The sequence below is a fragment of the Chrysemys picta genome, chromosome 4, assembly GCF_011386835.1.
Source record: "Chrysemys picta bellii isolate R12L10 chromosome 4, ASM1138683v2, whole genome shotgun sequence".
NCBI classification, from domain to species: Eukaryota; Metazoa; Chordata; order Testudines; family Emydidae; genus Chrysemys; species Chrysemys picta.
In genome coordinates, this window is record NC_088794.1 from 36,755,681 (window position 1) to 36,778,089 (window position 22,409).

Below are 22,409 nucleotides of genomic sequence, written 5' to 3' on the forward strand. Positions count from 1 at the left end.
CCAAGACATAGTGGTGGTGGGGGGGGGGAGCATGTATTTAACACACACTGGACTGATATTGTTCAAAGTGCCAGGGATGGTGCTGCATCGGTTGGCGGGGGAGGAGGGGAAGAAGAGAGAGAAACCCACCAGCAGCCTGTACCTTGAAATAGACAAGGAGGAGGACCTGGGTTGAACAGAGATCCAGAGGGAGCACATACTGTGCATTACCTGAACTAGCCACCAAAGGGAGCTGCTGTTCCACCAAGGCCCAGTGGCTGGTGTAATTCTGTGGCTGCAGACAACAGGGGAGAACAAGCCAACCCGACCCTGTCCAAACCCAGCTGTGGGTCATAGCTCAAGCCTCTCTGGACAACTTACCCGCTGGGAATTCAAACTGGGGTTTACAAACCTCCCTCAGCACTGGAGGGTTCAGATCTAGGGGCTGAGTTTGACCCATTAGAGAAGACCCGGAATTCAGAGCTGAACTTTGGGTTCAGAGCTACCACCACTGTCATTCAACAACCCCATCCCACTCATCGGCCCAGACCAGCCACTTCGTTCTGGCGTTACATTCCAACGCCAGCTTCCTCAGACAGATTCCCGGCCGCTCCACCGCGCAGTCAGCTTTCATGGACCATTAACCCAGCAGGCTGGACCACTGGCTCATACATAGGACTGGGTCATGGAGTCCAATCCCCGGCTATCAAAGGCAACCCTGTCTTATAATCCTGATCATAAATGTATCAGACTCAGTCTCAACACTAGCTGGGCGGTCATAAACCACTACAGGAATGGTGAGCAGGGTTACTACATACGCAGACGGGCAACAGTTTCTTTGCTGGAAGTGAAGATGGGTTGTTTGTCCTCCTTGGGGCTTGCTCTGTTCACGCTGAGTGAGATGGGGAAGGGAGTAATGGCTAGATTTTCACAAGTGCTCAGCAGCTCCTATTGTTCTCAATGAGAGCTGCTGGGTGCCTTAGGAGAACTGGCCTTAAGTGCATAATGCTCCTTTGTAGGGAATTAGAGCTGGTAAGAGGTTTTTTTATGTATTATTTTTTTTTTAAAGAGTATGTATGTTTCCTGTTCTAGTTTTATGCTTCTAATTTGCAGCCACATTCAATTTCTGCTGCCCGTTCTGCCCATCCATGCCCGCAGCCAGTCCCCATGCCTTCCTTGCAACCCCAAGATCCTGATCCAAGTCCCATTCCCTCCCTCAAAAACCTCCTCTTAAAAAGGTCCCCTGCTATCCCATCCCTTCCCATTTCCCAAGTGCTCTAGCCCCAACTGGCAACAGCCCCCAGTCCCTCCCATCATCCCAACAGCTTTGATGGGGAGGAACAAAGAGGGGCACTGGCAGCTCCTCCCCTCAGCCCTGCTCTGGGGGACTCAGGAATCTTCATCTTAGCCCTGAAGGAGCAATCATCTCCTCTTCTGCCCCTCTGGAAGCAGACACAGAAGCTCCTTCTTTCCCCAAGGAGCCAGTTATTAATAACCACAAATCCCATAAGGCCCCACTCCTCTTGTGGTGCAATATACCACCAGGTGAAATATTCAACACTCCCCAGCTCCCAAACTGAGCAACAAAACTGAGATGCCCAATAAAAACAACAGTGAGCGGCTCACAAATGTAAGGTTTTTTGAAGGGCGGGGGGGGGGGGGGAGAATTTTAGATATGGGGTCTAAAACATGCTCTTAAAGGGACATCAGCGGGCTATAAGGCCCAGTCCTGCTCCTATTGAACTCGATGGCAAACATCACTTTGACTGAAACTACTGGGAGCAAAGTGCATTCTTGACTTATCAGTTACTGCAGTCGGGCTGCTTTCATCAGCCCAAAGTACACTTCCTTAGGAGTGGTGCAGTTCAGAGGCCTGATCACAGGACTTGGAATCTGGAAACCCACAGCCACATCTGCCGCTGGTGCACAAATAGCGCCAACAGAGCTTTACACCGGATTTATACCAGCGGAGGATCTGACAGGAACCCTCGGCTTCCTGGGGCAAGTGGCTTAACTCCCCAAGGGAGCCTTGAGGATTAACTCCAGTGCTCTGGAGGTATAGCATGCTAGAGGATTTTAACGAATGGCTTGCTTGGAAGTACAGCGGAAGAACGTTTGTGTCTGGCCTGGGAAGCACCATGAAACATTTCAGCCTTAAAGGAGGTAAGAAGAGAAGCTAAACCAACGAGTGCTTCCTCTCCCAGCACCGGAGCGTCACTCCCAGGAGATTATAATTCTGTCTCTCGTCAATGCCCGCATTGCTATGTAAACTACCCACTGGGGGTCTCCTGCACCTTCCTTTGAAGGAGCCACTGTTAGAGCTGGGATACTAGACGGATTATTGGTGCGAGCTGGACAGCAATAAAGGGCCACACATGCCTGCACCAGTCTGAAGTTTGGGTGCCATCGGTGACTTTAAAGTGTCCATTGGAGGGGTGGGGGTGGGAAGAGAGGAGCAATGGGGAGTGCTGGCCCAGCTCCCTTTGGCTACTGCTGTGGGGATTTCCTTGGCCTGGCTGCAGAGATGCTGTGCTCCTGAAGCGCTGCAGGTTTGCAGACAGAAGATTAGGCTCTTCCCTGCTTAACAGTGGTCATCACCCCCATGCACACATGCAGGGCATCAGTGCTGCGTTGCTGCTGCTGCACGTGACCATGCCCACTGCAGAGGTAACTTCAGCCAAGGGGAGGGTGGATACACCTCTCTCTCTCTTTTTCTTTGCCAGTTTTTAAAAACTGCTTATTCGGCCTTATTTGCCAGCGGATTTAAGAACAGCTAAATCCGTGCAGGATGAATTCTCTGCAATCCCCTCCAATCCCCGGCCTGAAGCATCAGTAAAGCAGATTGGAAGCAAGGCTCCCCCACCCCACCCCGCAGTGCAAACCTCCTTGATCCAGGCAGGGTGATGTCACCGGCAGCCAATCAGGAAGCCTGTGTGCGCGCGTGCATGGGGAGGGGGTGTGAGGACGCCACAGATGGCTCCAGCTGGGCCTAGCATTTGATTAATCGCCTGAATTACCCTCACTTTGCCATAAAATGAGGAGGGGGGGAGAGAAAAGAAGAGAGAGAAAGGAGAAGAATGAACAGTAAAAGCAAGAGCAACTGCAGAGAGCAAGCCACAAATGGAGAGGCCTCAGGAGAGAGCTTATTGTTAAACGGCCCAGCATACACCTGGGTTAATGCAAAGCATGGGGAGGGAGCAGCCCCACAGACAGAGGGCAAGAGAACAGGGGATGCACCGGGTGGCTGAACAGTTGCTGCTGCTAGGGTATCACGTGCCCCCAGTGCGGGCAGGTTTCCAGCTGCATGTTGGTTTAAGCCAATGCCAGGGTCACCCTGCAGGAGGATGCACCCCTGGGGGGGGCCTCTGGCACATTACCCCCCCAAGGAGCTGCATCAGCATGAACGCTGCCTGCCTGCCTGCCTTGGAGGTTCCAGTCCCAAAAGCCCCACGCCTGGCAGAGCAAGGAGCCGGAGCCGATCCTGTGAAGTACAGACACAGCTAGCAGCAGCCGTGAGAGACCGCGGATCTCAGGAACAGGCCCTGGGCACCCCCTTTAGAAATGGGCATATTAGTACCAGGGGTAAATAGGCAACAAATGGGGCCCCAATCGGTTTGGATTTTCTCCAAGTCCCAGAATGCCTCTGTGGGTGGAAGGGGGAAGGTCAGCACCAAACCCCACCAACAGGGCCAGCATGGTAGGGACGACCTTTCTGTGGGCAGAGGTGAGGCTCACCCCTGCCCCTTAGCCCGATGGCAGGGCACACAAAAGGAGCAGAAGACTGGTATGGTGCCCCATCAGCAGCCCAGCTCCGCCCCGCCGCTTACCCTGCACGCAATTAGCTCTCATTGACACGAATCCCACTTGAAAGGATTATCCCCCCCTTAGCCCCTGGACTCCCAGAGGGACGCCGCTAGCAGGTGGGTTTTGCACAGCTGCTTTTGCAGGGGCGGTTCCATCAGGCAAGGAGCTAAGAGAAACAAATGATGCTTGCACCATTCAGTGCGCGAGAAACTAGAGTTGTGTAACAAAGAGAGCTTACAAAAGCCAGCTGACCGGCTGCAGGGGAGCGAGGAGATGAACAGCGATCCTGTACAGCAGTGCTTCCGAGCCTATTGGCAAAGTCCACCCTGGTGGGGGTAGGACTTGCTCCTGCCAGCACTGAAGCAGCCATCAGGGCACCAGTGCCATATTAAATCGAGTCGGACCTGAACCCACACAGCTGGGGGCGATCAGAGCCTGATCCAAACTCCAGGGCTCAGCCCAACAAGGGGAATAAGCGAAGGAAAAAGCAATGCCACTGGATAGGAGCGCTGGCGTCCCAAGGGAGGAGGATTACGGGTCCCTGAAGAGGGCTAGCAATGGAAGAGGGGAGGGAAGAGTTTTTAGTGGGGATTAAGTACTAGCTACGAAAGGGCTGTGGGGGCTGGTTCGCCAATGCAATGCCCCTTGCCCAAGGCTGACACACCTGTTAGTCTCTCTGGTGGCAGCCTCAGGCGAGGGACAGTAGAGCAACACGAAAGGGCAGCCTCCTTTAACGGCTCAACCCCCCTCCTTGCCACATTAATAGGCAACACCTCTGTGGGCCGTGGACACAGCCAGTGGGGAGGGAGAGGGGGGGAAAAGGACTGCTCTGCCTCTGTGAGATGGCAGGGACAGAGGCTGGGTTCCCCTCAAAGGTACTGGAATGAGCAGCAGAAGAGCGAGCCAGAAGCCGGCACTTTCATTCTGTTGCTCCATACAACGGTCATGTGCCCTCTCAGGCCAGGTCCCTATCTACTAGGTGGGGGGCCCTAGTGGAAAGGCAGGCAAGGGCCGGATTAAGTACCTTCATCTTGGAGGCTGGCTGGATGAGCTCCGTGATGCAGACTTTGTCCTGCTGAAGCCGCCTCTTGACCAGCTTGGAGCAGCAGATGTTGACAGAGCTGAGGACGTGCCAGGAGTTATACTCCACGAAGGAGCGGCTGTCAATGACCAAGGTGCCCTCTGCCCCGTTCCTCAGGAGGCTGGCCAGCTTCTTAGCATCCATCACTTTGCGTGGGAGTCTGTCCCCAGCCATAACAGGCCCGTCCCCTCCGCGGTGACTGGGAGGAAGGGAGGGAAGGCCAGGGGCAGGGAAGCCAGCACAGATCTCCCAGAGGAGAGAGGGAATGGGATACAGCGCGAGCAGGGCAGCACCTGTCCTGATTTTGCCACGCCGCTAAAGCCCAGGATGCCAAGTCATCGTGCCGAACCTGTTGAGGAGAGGGGAAACCCAGAGTCAGGTGTTATGACAGCACGGGCAGCCCTGGGAATTCACCTGGAAACAAGTTTCCAAGAGCCAAATCCTATCTCAGCCACATGGGCCAACGGCTGAGTCCAATGGGGTTACTCTTGATTTACATCAGGGTAGCCACGGAGAGAAACTGGCGTGGATGGTGGCACTTTCTACATGGAATGTCAAGGTACATTCACCTGTCAAGGTACATTCACCTGTCAGATCAGCCAGCTGGACAGAAAGGTGAAAATGGAGACTGCAGAATGGAGCCAGGAGTGCTGGTCTTCTAGGTCTCTGCAATACCTGCTGCACTCCCTCGCTACCTGAGTGTATCCCTCCACAGGGCCCGTTCCCTCTCACAGCCTGCCCTACCACCACACTACAGCTTCTCCCCTCACAAACACACAGAACTTCCACCTCAATCCCTCTCTTCCTCCCCCCTGGGCCCCAGAAACCCAGTTGAGGGTACGGAAGGAGGCAGCTCAAAGGAGCAGGATTCAGCACATTAGGGGGGCAGTTTAGTTAAACACTGTAACCAGAATCTTTCCACTCTCCTGATCACCGCTAGCCCGGCGGTGGTCCCGTCTGACTCTGCACGGGCCAGCTCACTGAAGCACACTGTCAGAGGCAGGGCCCGTGTGAAGGGCAGCAGCCGTGGGGCCCCGACCACCATGAGATTAACAAAGAAGTTAGAGGGATGTGGACCGGTAAAGCCCAGCTCATGACCCTCTCGTCCCCACCCTGTAGCTGGCTGCAAGGGGGTGCTGGGTTCATAGCAAGTGCTCTCCCTTCCTCCAAGGAAGTGAAGTTATTCAGCCCAGCAGCCTAGCTCTCATCAGGAGCACCCCTGCGGTGACCAGCCAGCATAAGCCGAAGGCCAGCACACAGCATGAGCAGCTTTTGCATTACCTAAGTCCTGGGGCCCCAAGGTTGGAAGAAGCAGCAGCCCAGAAAAACTTTAACACAAAGTTAACTGGGGAGATCAAGGGGGTTTGAACCCAGCACTTGTGCCAGAGTGATTAGCTATTCTGGGTGCCTTAAAAGCTAATCTTTTCTGAGGGTGGGCGCGCAACACCTGCTGAAAAATGGGGCCCTTTCAGGTGTCTAAACTCTGTGCACCCACAAATCACTAGCAGCTTCTGAAAATATTGGACTCTGAACATAATTCCTGGCTCTAATGCGCTGTATAACCTTGGGCAGGTCACTTAGCTGCTCTGTGCTTCAGTTTCCCCATTTGCGAAATGGGAATACTACTTCACTCTCCCCCAGGAGTGTCTTGGAGAGGGGCTCATTAGTGTTAGTGACGTGCTCAGAGATCCTCCATGGAAGCTTCTGTAGAACTGCTAAGTGCTCTACAAAGCCCAGAACTCAGCGTCTGGAAGCATTCTGCTCACATCTGCAGAATGTCTGCCTGGCAGGCACAGGGGAAAGGTTCAGGCCTCTTCAGTTTTAATGCCCCGCATCACAGTAGGACACAAGGAGAGCCATTCAGAAATAGTAACCAGGTTATTACAGTGCAGACCACATTGTATAGAAAACCCACAGGCCGTACCAGGGCAGCCCAATGTGTCTGAGCTGGGAAAAGCGAACACCACTTCTAGAGGGGCCAGTTCAGGGCAATGTCAGGCCCACTGACTTTCTTGGAGCCAGGATTTGTCGCAGAGACAGTAGCAGGCAGCGCAATCACACAAAGGATGCCGGTTGTTCTCAGCTGTTTCCATGTTCTGATCCCTCTCTCCCCTCCCCACTGGAAATCCATAGAACATCAGACTATTCACATTTTTCCACACATAGCATTACTCCTATAGAAGAGCCTTTCAAATGACAACTGGTACGTGAGTCCAGACACACAAAGAGAAGCATGTAGACTTCCAATCCAAGTCCCAGCAGTGAAATGGTTAACTCTGCCGTCATTTTAATGGTAATAACCAGCTTTGATGTCAACTCCCACTCAAAGCCAAAAGGAGGGGGAAAAAAAATCACTCTTCCGCTGCTGCTGCTACTGCTATTTCAGTCTTTATTGTTTATTTGTACCATGTTAGCTGCAGCATCCAGTGGTCCCAAGCGAGAACAAGGCCCCATCATGCGAGGCACTGTACTAAAAACATATGGGGAGAGAACATCTCTGCCCCAAGGAGCTTTCCATCTCAGTAGACAGGACAAAGACTCAATACCACATCCATTTATATGGTGAAGGCCCTTCCTCAGCCAGGGGGAGCGAGAGAGAAATCCCGCTCTTTAAAAGGTAAGTGATTCTAGAGAACACAGTGAACATCCAGAAGGACATAAATCCTTGGAATATGGGTTTTTTTTCCAGCATCTGAAGGCTTCTGTTAACCCTGCTGATGAGCAACCCTACAATAATAAACCCCCTCTTCTGGGCACAGAAAGATCCACACCCCAAAGCACTAGGATCTATACCCCCAAACCTCCAGTGCCAAGATTCATGCTCCCAGTCTCGGGACACAATAGAAACAATACACCAAAAAAACCACACACACACACACACACACCCTACCACCCATCGCCATATTAAATTTAGCTTAAAACCCACCAGGAAATGATGATTATGGACCCCTTACAGCACAGAAAGCTTCTCACAGCTCTGTGCTATCGTCCCCTGTACCACTGTGCGCTGGTATCGCTTTATATCTCAGCACAAGGATTCCAATCAGAGCTCAGCTACCCCTTCCCGTGGTCAGCTCACAATCCCTCCCCACCATGGCTATTCAAACACTCGTATTTTTTTCTTCTAGGGCGGGTTTCAAAAATTGAAACAGTTCTAATTAAGAGGCCTGGGGGAGGGGGAGGAGGGAAGGCTGGCTCCTGCTGTGATATGACACACCTCATTATGCAGTAACAGCCTCGCTGGAGACCCCCCGCTGCACTTGGGCTATAGAGCATGGGCAATCAGAAAGGATGCAAATTAGCCAGCTTTTGCTAGGTTTCTCTCCCCCTCTCTGTTCTTGTCCCCTCTCCCTTCTCCATCAGGGAATGTAAGCTGCCAATTCCCCTCCTGATTCCTCAAACGCCAGCCAGAAAAAATAGGAATTGGAAGAGAGAGGCAGACAAAGAGGTGGAGATAAGGTTCAGACCGAGGGATAAGTATGAAACACTGGAGTGGGATGGAAGGGTGATCCAACAGAGATGGGAAAGGGGGAGAAGGCTAACTTATTATCCAGGGAGATAATAGGATCCATTCCCCTCACTCTCCAGACTGCGAACAAGGGGTGGCTTTGGGGTTTTCAAACACAATCAGAGAGGCCTGGGGAAGATAACAGCCCCTTTATCTCCTAATTGCTCCAAGAAAAGCCTGTTTGGAAGAGGTTGTGCGTGGTCAGTTCTGACAGGCGAGCAAGCATTTAGATGGACAAAGCCAGAGACGGTGGGGAACATGAGGCAGGGAAAGGCAGCCAGGCCCGACCTATAACCCCCACTGCCCCTGAGAGGACTCTGGTGTACACAGCGGCGTATTATCGCCTAGGCCAACAAGGCCTAGGCCTAGGGCGGTAAATTTGCTCTTGCCTCCTCCCCAACTCCGCCCCTTCCCCAAATCCCCGGCCCGCCTCCTCCCCCAGGCGCGCCGCGCTTCCCTCCTTCCACCTCCCTCCCAGGCTTGCCACGCTTGGGAGGGAGGGAGAAGCAAGTTGCAGTGCGCTCAGAGAAGGCAGAGCAGAGGTGAGCTAGGGCCCGCGGGCGCGGGGAGTAACGGGGGGCCGGGAACCGCTCCTCGGCCTGCCCCAGCTCACCTCTGCTCCACCGCCACTGCCATTCCCTGAGCACGCCGCAACTCCCCTTCTCCCCCCTCCCTCCCAGGCTTGCCGCGCGAAAGTGCTGGGAGGGAGGAAGGAGAAGCGAGTAGCGCCACGTTTGGGGGATAGCGGAGGTGAGCTGGGGCCGGCGGGCACGGGGAGTAACTCTTGGGGGGCAGGGAACCACTCACCCCTGCTCCACTGCTGCCATCCCCCGAGCACGCCACAACTCCCCTTCTCCCCCCTCCCTCCCCAGCTTGCTGCGGGGGAGCGGAGGTAAGCTGGCGGGGGGGGGGGGGAGGGGTGCAATTTTTTGATGGCCTAGGGGCGGCAAATTTGTTAACCCGCCCCTGGATGTACACAGGTGTGTGCTCTCCCCACACTCCAGCTCTTCCAAAACGAAGGCTGCAAGGACAGCCCAGCAGCTCAGTCCAGACACCATCCCTTGACACCTAGAGAGTTGTTTATTCTAGTGCACTCCCATCCCAGCCAGCATCATGGGTGGTAGAGCGGTCTATTGGAGAAGGTAGCACTACACTGGGCCATGGGACTCAGGAGAGCTGGGTCTTTTCAGGGCTCCACCTCTGACCTGCTGTGCGACCTGGGGCAAGTCATCTCACCTCTCTGTGCCTCCTTCTCCCCCCCCCCCTTTGTCTTTGACTGTAAGCTCTTTGGGGCAGGGACTCTCTCTCTACGTGTTTGTAGGGTGCCTAGCACAATGAGGTCACAATCTCAGCTGTAGTCTCTGGGTGCTAAGAAATACAAAAAAAAAAAAAAATTATGCCATGTTGTGCCAACAAGGTGCCAAACAGAGACACTGGCACGATCCCTGATCATGTATTCCCTATCTCCCCACAGAAATGGACACCAGGAAGCTATCCACTCGGGCAGGCATCAGGGCAGCATCCTCTTTCAAGTGAGGTTCTGCTCTGGAGAGAGACTATGCAGAAGTACTGTAGATCTGCTTCCTGTATGAATTCAGAATCACATCTGCTGACTTCATTGGACTACAGCAAATTTTGACAGCTTTATTTATTTTTTTGCGGATAGCCCTGCAGTGTTGGTATTGCTATGGGAGAGTGAGCTAAAGTCTGGTCCTGCTGAAACATCAGACTAAGTTCCATTTGCAGAATCTTTATTGCTAGTGATGCAGGAACCAGAAAATGCTGCATCTCTTCACTAGTCTCCCCCCTTCCCCGCAAGCTTCCCACCATTGCTACCACCTGGTTCAGCTGTACAGATGGTAAAAACAGCAGTAGTGCTACCACAGACATAAGCTCCTGGCACTAGTTATTAATATTACAGAAACAACTAGGAACCCTGATCAGCAATCAAGGCCCCATCGTGCTAGGCACTGTACACACAAAACAGAGTTCCTGTCCTGCCAACCAGGAAGTAGCAGAAGGGGCAATCAGTGTTTTACCACTACGCTGTGCAGCCACAGTGAGAGCGTGTCTCGGTGACACGGTGGTAAAAACACCAATGGCTGCTATCTGCTCTATGTTATTGCTCACAACCTTGCCAAAGCCAGTGGGGCTACACTGTCCAGCAGGGACAGCAATCGCAAGAAAGTGTGAGGGAGGCATGCAGGGAAAGCTAGTGGAGCCAAGGCCAACAGAGCCCAGCTTGACTCTCACATCACAGGCTGGGCTTGGCTTGGCTTGCAGGGCTGGCAGCAAGAAGAGAAACATTTTTACTTGTAAACGAAGGATATTTGGTCTACAGTCACTGAAAGACACTGAGCCGGATACCCTGCAGTGCTGTGGTTTAGAGTCTCTCTTAAGAGTACAAACAAACTTTAACATGAAGTTAACTGGGGAGATACCAGGAGAGGCGAAATAAGGGAAGTGTCTTTTTCCTTCTTGCCAACTGGGTCAAAGTGAAGGAGCAGGAATGGCTGGTGGATGCTGCTGAGCAAGGTCCAGAGAGGTCTCCCATTACCTCACCCCCATGACAAGAGACCACAAGCTCTAAAGGAGGGGAAAAGGTTAACCTGAAACCTAAATTGGGGTTTCAGAAACAAAGCTGTGTCCCTCTCTTATCAGTCTATTAAAGCTGCCTTAATCTTCTTGAGCATTCCTGAAAAACATTACCATAATCCTTTAATCCCACGTCTCCCTGAAGTGCCTGTAATGAGGAGATGGGCCACAGGCTTAGCTGAATGGCGACAGCAAAGCAGGAGGCACCATATTGCTGCTCAGGGACAGAGACAGCTTCATGTGTGCCTTACGCTCCCCACACACACTCCATCTCAAGACAATGGGGCAGACTCATCACTGGCATGCAACTCCATTGAATACACATCAGGAATCGCACAGGGGTCAGCACCAGGGGTTTAACCACACACAGCAGAGCGTGTCCTGCAATGCAAGCCCAAAGTGGGGGCCAAACATTTCTATGCAATAACTTAGAAACACTAGGCTCCCTGGGCCTGAATTGTGCTGCCCTGAGCCCTGGGTGCTCATTTGCTCAGGTGCACACGTGGCTATATCCAGTGGGGGGAAATGGAGAATCAGGCCCAGGGTTTTCGGCTGCCCATTCAGGTGTCCAACTCCCCCATCAGCCCTCATATCCCCTCATTACCTTAGGGTTCAGACTGCTTCTTTTTCCTGCCGCTGGTGCAGGACCCCCCAGAGAACACCTTTCACAAATTACAGGTGGTTTCCTCAGGGAGACACCTAGCCAGGAAGCCTCAAGATGAGAGCTGTGGGAAATCTTGAAGAATGCCAGAGAAGGTGGTACCTGGCCTTCAGAACGTGGAGTTGGGTGAGGATCTCCAGCCAATAGGCAGCCATCTGTCCTCATCCTTCTCCCTCCCCATAAAGGGCCCTCAGGCATGTCCCTGAGGAGGGGCAACGCATGGGCAGCTGCATTCAGACAGTATTGGCCCCAACACCAACATCCAAATCAGATTATTCCCCCACAATTGGAGTAATCAACATCTCACACACCCCTGCGTATAATATAGCACAGCACCCGTTCTGCACCCACAGTCATACACACTTAGAGAAGCCATGCAAAGGTTCATGCGCCCTAGATACGCACCTATTTTGGCAGGCTCGGCAAGCACATAGGAAGCTCTGGAGAAGAACAGAGCCAGAATTCATCCCTGTGCTGTTGCAGAGACAGAACTCAGCCTCTCAGGTCTGCTCTATCTTGCACTCTGACTGCAATTAGACACCAATGGGCCGCAGCAGCGCGCACACCCACCCACCCACTTGGTATAGCAACATCCTGGCCACTCCTGCCCTCAATACTTGACTCCCGCTGGCTGCCTCAGAATGTTCCCTGCACTAGGCCTCCTACTGGGACATGTGCCTAGGAAGGGTGCTGAGCTGGCTCCTGAAGAGGGTCTCACACTGGGGGATGTTAACGAGGGGACCTCTGCAGATGTGCTGGTGTAGCAACCATTAACCAGGCCCCAGGTAGCCAGTTTCAGGTCACCAAATTGCTTTGCGCTAGCACTTGTGCCTCCGTGATGGCTCTTCCCTTTAGTACACTGGTCTAACTCAGGAACTGCCCCTCTTGCTACCTTTGGCAAGTCAACTGCGGATTCTGAGAACAACACCCAAATGCCCAAGTAGTAGTGGGTTCAACATTGTTCGTGCCCCAGCCAGTTTCTGGCCCTTTTGTTTCTGCTCTCCCCATCCACTCCTGCTCCCTTCCCTGGTGTTTTCTGCTCCCCTTTGTTGTTCCTGTAAGTCCTAAATATAGATGGGAGCAGCCAAGGCTCAGGGAAAGGGAAACAATCTGAAAGAAGGTTAACTATACCCTCGCAAGGCCAACGACTAGCTCGTGTTTCTCCCTCTATTTTCTCTTCCCCCTTCCCAGCCAGTAGCAAGCAGAAGGGCCATCTATGGAAAGGGCTCATTCACACGCTGCTTTCTACCTTCTACCAGAGATCTCCCATGCCGGAGAACCATATTGAAATGCCAGAGACTGTTGACTACCATGGGTCCAACTGTACTCCCATCAAAAGCAAAACTCATATTGACTTTGATAGGGGCAGGATCAAGCCTAAACATTGGACATGACGTTAAAGCGCTTAGCTTGGGCAGAAGCAGCAACAGCAGATAACTCCAGCCTGGATGTAGTGCTGGAGAGAATACTGGAGAATACACTATAGGGGACAGTCCTGCACTGGGTGGACTAGACAGAAAACAAGTGATGGAGCAAATAGTTTTCCCCATCAAACACGGTCAGTGCACATCTGGACACAAGGAAGCAAAGGGGCAAGGAGAATACCACCTAGCTCTTTTCATCCATGACCTCAAAGTGCTTTACAATGAGAGGAAAGCATCATTATATCCCCGTTGGGAAAACTGAAGCACCGAGAGCTGAAGCGATTTGCCTATCACACAGTGACAGAACTCAGGTCTTTTCACCCTCTGACCAGCGCCATGCCTACCCACTGGGCTAAGCAGCCTCTCAAGGTGCGCACAGGGCAGGTGTTGACAGAACTTGTCAGTAATTCTTGGCTCAGCCATCAGGGAGGGCAGGAGATTATCTGCCGGAAGGATTGCTGAGAAAGTAACTGTCAGCTTATGGCCTGAAACACTGGCAGGAGCATTTAAGCTTCAGAGCTCTCCAGGTGCTTATTAAGATGTAAATTCTGGCACCATTGCCAAGAATCTCCTCTCCCCCCATCCCTCCTAGTACTTAGGCACTTAGCAAACCCCTCTGCCTGCTCACACTACCTGAGGGATCCCTAAATCATGGGACTATTACTAATTATTAGTATTTTGCAGCAGCAATCAGAGACATGGGGCTCATTAACAAGTTAGCACCTCTGGTTTCCACAGCAACCATGTAGCTGCCAGGCAACAGCTGCGTCTCAAGCCCCATGGAGACATTAACTGGGTTTCTCTGCAGTAAAGGCACCTAGCAAGCAGCAGGAGCCTTGGCCCTGTCTTAACTGCACTGGCACTGCCAATGTGACTCCAACCAGCCTCAAAATCTGCTTGGGTCGGGAGGAGGGAGGGAGAGAGGAATGCCCCGACTCAGATTTGAACTCACAGAGAGGACTACAGGCTGCTTCCACCCCCTTTGTCACACATCAGCCTACAGTCTTTGCCCATCTGCAATTCTCCTTTTTGCTACTGAGGCTAAACACGTACAACCTAGGTTAAATGGCAGTTGCGACTTCTGAGAACGACACCCAAACGCCCAGCCAGGATGGGGCATGTTAGGACTATGGGGTGGTGATGGCAGAAGGCAGCATCAAGTACCACTGCTAGGATGGCCCTTGGAGATTTATCAGCAGCCAACTTGGGATGCCCTTTAAAAAGAGATTCAACATCACTTAAATGACTCTCCCTTTCTAAGGGGAGATTCCCTGTAATTAACATATCCCGGGTGAGGATCCTCGTTAGCGGAACCTTGAAACACTGTCACCAAGATCTGTCAGCTCAGGGACAAAAATCAACTTAGCCTCTTCAAAGGAAAGGTGGATAATGAAAACAAATGGCCATTAAAAACCCACGGATGATATTTTACTTTCCCCACAAGATAAAATGACTTGCCTCTAGGTTGCGTAAGGGATGGATCCCTCAAAAGAAAAAAAAAAAAAAAAAAGAAGCCTGATGGCAGGGAATTGCCTTTCCACCTCAAGCATTCGGATAACTACAAGAGAGCAAATCCCCATACAGGGATAGGTAGGTACTACAGTGGGACCTAGAGACCTCAGCCCAGCTCAGGGCCTCATAGTGCTAAACACTGTACAATATATATAGCAAGAGCTTACAATCAAAACAGATCAGATCAGACAAAGGGTGAGGGTAAGGCAACCTGCCCAAGGTCACACAGCAGATCAGAGAGATCTGGGAAAAGAAGCCATGTCTCACAGTCCAATGCCCTATCTAACCTTGGAGAGGATTCTCCCAGGAGAGACCGATGGGCAGAGGAACCAATACAGAAAGGAGAAACCACCACGCTATCTCTCACTTGAGACTATCTTTCACTTGGTCCTTTGTACTGCCTGACCTCCTCCACCTTAAGACCAAGGCCAAGCACAAGTTGTAGTGCTCTTACTGCAGCACACCAGGTGTGCAAACAAATCTCAGAACACCTTAAGAAGTTTGGAAGGGGAGCTTCCATTTTTGGCTCAGCATGGCAGCCCAGTGGCAGTCAGCACACCTCTTGAACGTACACAGGCCCAGGTGCTTGCTGGATCTCTTCCCCTCCCCCGTTTCCCCATGTTGCTGCATTTCTTCTTGCTTTATAGTTTAATTCCCACCCCCAAGTCTTATAATGGTTTCTTTCTGGTGTTTTAATGTTGGCAGGGACGCATGGTGGGAAACTGAAGCCTCCTGGGCTTTACATATGCCACTCTCTGCTGCAAATGGATCATGGACCATCTAGATCTGTACTTCTAAGATTTGAATTGTGCACCAAGAACCACCAAATGGGCAACACACATTAGCATTCTTGGACGTTGGGTTTTCTGTAAGAGTCTCATTGAGCCCCTAAGTTCAAAAGCACAAGAGTATTTCTGGTCATCGGATGTTACATGCACTAAGGAGTTCGAATCTGCTCAGTGTGATGAATAGTGCATCAAGCACCACAAAGAAGTGGTGGCAGAGAGGCCTGTTAAAAACTCTGGCACATACTTGCATAGGCGCAGGTTTTGGTCTGAGACTGGGGTTTTTATGGACTACCTCAAGACTTGCCTCAAGCACCTCAAGATGAGCTGAGCTGTAGACTGTCAAAATCTTGAGATACCACTGAGCAGACAAGGAGAGCAATGGGAGAAGGAGGATGAGCCCTCTCCAGACAGGCTATAAGAACATGTTCCATGTGTGCCCCTTAGTGGCCAATGTAGAGTACACATTGAAATCAGAAGGGTACGGGATCAGGCGCTGCAGGGAGAACAGGGTATTTAGTGGGGGCCTAGATAACATGCCCCCTGCATCGTGTGGCCGTAAAAGAAGCCATGATCTTGCACTGTCTAGAATGGGAAAAGCCCTTCCTGTGAACAGGACACTCATGTTTAAAACACGTGACAGCAGAGACCCTAGGGTTTGCCAGGACCATGTTTTAACCACAATTGTCCTTGCCCACGCTCAGGGCAAAGCTTCCTAGAAAACATGGTAACTAGCACAACGTTCTAACACAAGGCTCTCCCCACACTCAGAACAATGAAGTCCCATGTCTCAGAGCTGAAAGCACTTCCTACTCCAACCCACTACTCACACACCTTAGCTGGGGTGAGGGAATGGGCTACACTGCAGTATTTGTGCCTGTACATATCATCGTGAGGGACAAAGGTAATTCAGACTTACACTTTGGCACTTCTACTATACTGGCTCCCTAATGCTTGATATTTGACAAGCTCTCTGTATCTCCTTTGGGTACTCATGGGTGACAAGCCCCCTGCATCTCCTTTGGGTACCCACATGTTATCAGAGGTGGCAATATCAGGGTTCATCTTGGAGGGTTTCAGTGGCTTGATCACCATTCCGCAATAGGAACCGTTTGATGTATTGTGGTGAGACTAGCCTATTTCCCTTTGTCAGGGGCCCTGGACACCCTAAACGTACACCGGATAAACGTTCAGCCTCCTGGGAAAAGAATAGCGCAATGTTCTGTTCATAGCTGTTCCTAAGACTATTCCCCACAATGTTTATGTACGAGAGGTAATGATGTACAGGTCTGAGCTGCAGGAGTCGAAGATGGAAGCTCTTCAGGGTTGGATGATGTAGGTAAGTGCCTCAGCATTTCACCACTAAAGAACAATCACAGGTGAAGTGAGTTTGTGGGTCTCAACCAAGTCCCAAATGTACATTGTCTAAATTAGAGCTATTCAGAATGAGTGACAGACAGTCACTGGTGAACCTGGGGACTGGAAAAAACAGAGGGGAGTGCAGCAGGTTAAGACTGAGGTGCAATGATACATGTAGCCCATTTGCACTGTACAGTGTCATTAGTTCCTCACATTTATGAGGAAAAAGATAAAAATTGAATCCACTGTTTAGCAGAAACAACAGTTTAGAAACTGTGTAAAACCTTTCAGGGAGCAAGGTTGTTAATGACACCCATTGCAAACCGTGGTATATGAATGGACTCCAGCTTAGGTTCTCTGCTAGTATAAGTCAGCACAGAAGTCAAGGGAGTTTCACCATTTTACATCATCTGAGGATCTGATCCTCCATTTCTAGGCATCCTAAAAATCCAGAAATTAAGCTCAACTCCAAAAAAGATGCTACGCTAATCTTCCAAGGGATCGCAGATCCACAAGTCTAGTCACATGTAAGAGGTTTGGCTCTGTTTATATCCTGCCCAAATCCTTGTAGACCAAAAGGAAGTTTACCCTAATGCAGGGGAACAATCTAGTACTTGTCAATTGACGCTCTACCCTCCTGTCAGAACCACAAAAGGAAGCCACGACTCCTAGATTTCGAGTGGTTCACCTAGATCTAGAAGAATACACCCGGTAGGACGAGGAACATCTGGTATGCAGCGATATCCCGCTCTCACCTTTTTGCTTAGGGCTTGGGATGTATTATAGGGTGGTTTTGTTTAGTCACTCTGAAATCATGGAGGTCAAACCAAGTGACTTCTCATCTCTTCCATCCCTCCTGTACATCCCAAACCCAATTTATGGGTGTGACGAACTGGGACTGTTCTTACTGTGGTCTGTGAATGCTGACAGGGGAGTGTGGCTAGGATAGTCTGCCCGAAGGCGAATACCTGAGCGTGTAACATGAGAACCCAGGAAGGGGTTGGAGGCCAGGTGACACCTTGGCCCGGGAAACTGAACAAAGGCTGAGGGAGGGGTCGCTGAAGGCAGAGTCTTGGAAGCTGGGTGGTGAGATGGTGGGGAGGCAGAGATTGCTCTGACCTCCCAAGGGGGGCTGGGATGCCCTGGGACCCCAAGATGGACCTAACTGAGGGGGTCCCTGTTGTCTGTGCCTGCAAGACCTGTCTTGGACTGTATTCCTGTCATCCAAATAAACCTTCTGCTTTACTGGCTGGCTGAGAGTCATGGTGAATCGCAGGAAGCCGGGGGTGCAGGGCCCTGAGTTCCCCAATACTCCGTGACAATGGGCAGTGGCCACACAGAGTCAGGACTTGCTGTCATCACGCTGGCTCTCTTTCCTGAATAAGAAATCTCATTGTTTGCCGCACTGAAAGGGGGCTGGACATTGCACACTTTCCAGCACAGACCATCTCCTGAGGAGCCAGTAGTGTAATAGATGGCGAAATGCGTTTCATTCATTAACCAGTTCACCTGCAAAAGAGGGAGGGGGCTACACACCTCTATTCTCCCCTCCCAATTCCGGGGGGTGTTTACTTTTCAAGGCACACATGATTTTGCCATATTGTTTCAGACAACATAGGGTGCAATAGAAGAGTGACCTGATTCTACAGCATGATCCGGCCAGTTCCAACATCTGTGCTTCAGCGGGTGTAATGAAAAGCATTTTAGAAGTTTTGTCCTTTAGGACCCGTTGCTGCCGCCCCAATAAGATCAGTTCTCTCTCCTCCCCACTTCTCTACCAGAGTCCTTCCGGATTTAGCCGTAGCTCAAGCCCACCTGTGTGTCAATTACTGCCTGGGAAAGGATTGCCCTGGCACCAGGCACATGGAAATTGAGAAAGAAAACAAAGGGAGACAAAATAAAAAGATACGTATTGCAAAGACACATGAAATGACACGTGTCATTGTTTAATGAGCAAACAGAATACGCACCTCCACCCGTATTTAGTGGTACAGCACAACTGCTTTGTGAGAATGTACATTCAGTGAGGTTCTGCAAAATCTGCAACCAGATGCAGCCATGTAAATGGATGGATTCGTTTTGTGGGATATTCAGTGTAACTTAGGATTCGGTGGTTATTCTGCCCTTTTCCTGCCTTCAACCCAACAATTTATAACAATTTGTCGGAGACTTTTGGGGCCTAAACAGGTCGACACCGGAGTCCTAAGCTCCTTTTGACCATTTGCCTGTGCTGCTGCATTCCACCAGGATCGGCACAGCATCTGCTGAACAGCAGGCAACAAGTAAATAAGAACTCAGTCCATTTTGGCAGTACTGAGAGATTGTGCTTGAGTTCTGGGTCTCAGCCAAGGTGGACTGGCAGAGCTGTGGGAGGCTACTGTATAGGACTCAATAGTGGTCCCGCTGAAGTCAATGGAAACAAGACTAAGTCCACAGCACGTGCCTGAACTTTGCTAGGCATTAGCCAGGCTAGTGCAACCCTCTTCTCACAATCTCGGTGGGGAAAGTTGAACAAAGAAAAACTAGCGAAGTGTTTTTGGTTTCCGTGTACATATAAAATTTTCATACACTAGTTTAGTGGCCTAAAGTCAGCAGTGCTGGCACCATCTCTGAACCATCTCTTGACCCAAAAGCTTGAGGGTTCAGCATGCGGACAACTGTATTCCAAGGAGGGCTGCTGGCCAAGACGGATGATGTTGGAATCGATACACACTCCAGCTACAACTCAAAGAAAATAAGTCATTAATAAGGAGTTCAGAAACAAGGGCTGCTCAAATCCAGCCCATCCACTGATGTTTCCTCCATTGGTTTTTATTTATTAGACAACTCTGGAGACTGATAGACCCTCTGCACTTCAGCTGTAAAGTGTCAGAGCTATCTAACAGGGTTTGGAAGTCAATGGGAGTTGAGCAGCTTATGAAATCACAGGCTTCCATGCATTTTTGTTTCACTCTTCTTGACACAGGGGCCACAAGCGCTTGGATAAGCAGATTGAAAGCTTGGTATAGTTTCACCATAATTTCTGCTAGAGCCTCTGTAACCTCAGTTGAAATATAATTTGCTAACTTTTTGCAGCAGCAATATTCCTGAAAGAATTAGTTTTTTTTTAAGATTTATTATAAACGGTGGATGTAGGCATGCCACAACCCTACTAGCCAGATGACTCAAACTGCTAGCCAGAGGCTAACAGGAAAGATGTGGTAAGGTCACCAGCAAGGCTCAGGGGCAAGTGCTGGGAAGGAGGGCGGATGTCAAGAGTTCCAGTAGGGCGCGCTTATTGGATCAGACCAGTGGTTTATCTAATCCAGTACCCTATCACTGGCACTGGCCAAGACCAGAGGCTTCTGGGGAGGGTAGAAGAAATGCTGCAGCAGGCAATTGTGGAATAATCTGTTCCTACAGTAAAGTTGCCTTCAAAGCTCCAGCTGGAGATTGCCTTAGGCCCTAATATGAGAGTTTATAGTCTTTCCACAACTTTAGCAACTTCCTTTTTACTTTTAGAACTCAGGATGTAAATCCCTTGAGCGTGTTACATGGAAATGGAGAGAATTCCTCCTGCCAATTACTGTTACAGGACCCCAAAGTGCTCTACAGGCGTTCCAAAAGAACAAAAGGTCTCAGCCCCAAGGAATGGATAGGTTTATTTTAGATGAGACAACGAGTGAAGACAGACACACACACACACACACACACACACACACACACACACACACACACACACACACACACTAAGGTGGGGAAAGATGAGTTACAATCAGAGACTAGCGTCCCTAGGTTAGGCATGTGCACATTATATGGCCACGTAAGTATGAGTTGGGTATGACAAACTTTTCCCGGTAGGTAACCTGGAGGACGCGAATACATAGCAAGGATGTGAGTGAGGAGAGGGTGGTGGCTTGGCAAACAGGAACCATCCGGGCATTTTGTGCCTGGGGAGCACTTGAAAGAAGACATGCAATGGGAGTGGGAACAGGAAACAAAGAGGGTGTCAAGGAAATGCTTCCAGCACCAGCCCGGTGACTAATACAGTACAGCTACACTACGGCCCTTACAGTGGCACAGCTGTATTGTTGCCGCTGCGTCATTGTAAGGTCTCCTGTGTAGCAGCTCTGTGCCAGCGGGAGACGCTCTCCCACTGACATAGCGCTGTACACACCGGTGCTTTTGTTGGTGTAACTTATGTTGGTCAGGGGAGTGTTTTTTTCCACACCCCTGACCAACAGAAGTGCTAGGGTAGATAAAGCCTATGTTACTTATTTCAGACCCAATTTCACTTCCATGCAACACAACCCTAGTATTAACCCTAACATCATCTCTTGCTGTTTATTTTTGTAAGACTGTCGACATAATGGGGCAAGATTTTCAGAAGTGACTAGTGGTTCTGGACCCTCTGCCCCAATTTGGGGTACTTTCATAGGACCCGAGTTTGAAAGGATGGGTACTCACACTTTCTGAAATATCAGGCCCCTTCAAGGAATCTCAAGTTGGGCACCCAAAGCCTCTGGCCACTTTTGACAATTGTGACTCACAAATGTAAAGTCTTGAAAGCGAGACTAGAAAACTTCACATGCGGTAAAGAAGGGAGCCTCACATTAGTTCAGACTTCTTCTCTTAGGGCTTGTCTAGGCAGGAAAGTTGTTCTTATTCTGCTATAGCCATGCTGATCAATTTCTCCAGGTAGACAAGTCCTTATGTTTGGTTTATGTCCCGCTCATCCACAGGGGGCTTTGAGGTTTGAATGCCTGAGAACCCTCCTTGGCAACACTTTCCACAGGAGGTGAACTCCTATATGCAGCTCCTGGAGCAGAAAGTGATAAGCTGTTGGCCCTTGTAAAATTGTATGTTAAATAAAAGAATTGGTGGCAAAACTGTGTGCTTCAGCTATGGCTCAATAATGCCCCCTATACCCTATAATGGCTTTGCCAGCCAGGTTTAAACAAAAAAGCCAATGTTTCAATATAGGTTACATTGCACTCCAGCCAAACTAGTGTCTAATGTGGTTCGAGCATGTGGACAGGCCAAAGCCATGTTAGAAAAGCACTCAGAAAAGCATTCTGGTTTCCGTGACCATTAGTACGATAATGTTTACTATGCTGGGGTGCTATGTTATTACAGTACAATTGTGCCTGAGCATCGGGTCTCGCCTGCATGCATGGGACTGCATCATATTACAACTATGTTACGCAACCCAACCGCAACTCTAGCTCTTTCCACCCATGGAGGAACAAGCTGTGTTAGGACAGAGTCGTGATGTTATCATATTATCACACAGTGCCTTGGTACACTGTCTTTTGCAATGTAGATGCTCTGTAAGCCTGTGGTTTTCAGCCTTTTTTCATTTGAGGCCCCCTAAAAAACTGCAAATGGAGGGACCCCTTTAGAAATCTTAGACATAGCCTGCGGACCCCCAAGGGGTCTGAGATCTACAGGTTGAAAACCACTGTTCTAAGACAAGTTACTAACACATTCCTAAATACATGGCACTTCCCAGGCGTGCCTGAGAAAATCTCTAAGGAAGAGCTAATTTAGCTTCTTATCAAATGAATTATCTTGGCCTGTTCACCTCCCTTCCCCACCCCACCCCTCTTGATTAGGTCAGGCATCTCTTCCCACTTTGCATCAGGTGTGACAGGTGCATCTTAGAAGAAATTCCGAGCTTGAAAAACAAGTTTTAAAACCCAGCAGCCATTAGGATGCAAAA

The 22,409-nt window shown here is 50.4% G+C and overlaps 1 protein-coding gene and 1 long non-coding RNA gene across 2 annotated transcripts in view; one reads left to right on the plus strand and one right to left on the minus strand.

Annotated features, from left to right (window-relative positions):
- The window catches only part of DUSP8 (dual specificity phosphatase 8), an 87,630-nt gene that overhangs the window by 61,270 nt on the left and 3,951 nt on the right, over positions 1 to 22,409 (minus strand). The window contains exon 2 of the mRNA XM_005307770.4: positions 4,808 to 5,213. Within this exon, the coding sequence (XP_005307827.1) occupies positions 4,808 to 5,038 (231 nt within the window). The 5' untranslated portion in view covers positions 5,039 to 5,213. The remainder of the gene's footprint in view (positions 1 to 4,807; positions 5,214 to 22,409) is intronic.
- Positions 1,809 to 11,699, plus strand: LOC135982983 (uncharacterized). The gene is made up of 3 exons (XR_010600477.1): positions 1,809 to 2,142; positions 7,279 to 7,481; positions 9,847 to 11,699. It is a non-coding gene; the product is annotated as an uncharacterized LOC135982983 (long non-coding RNA).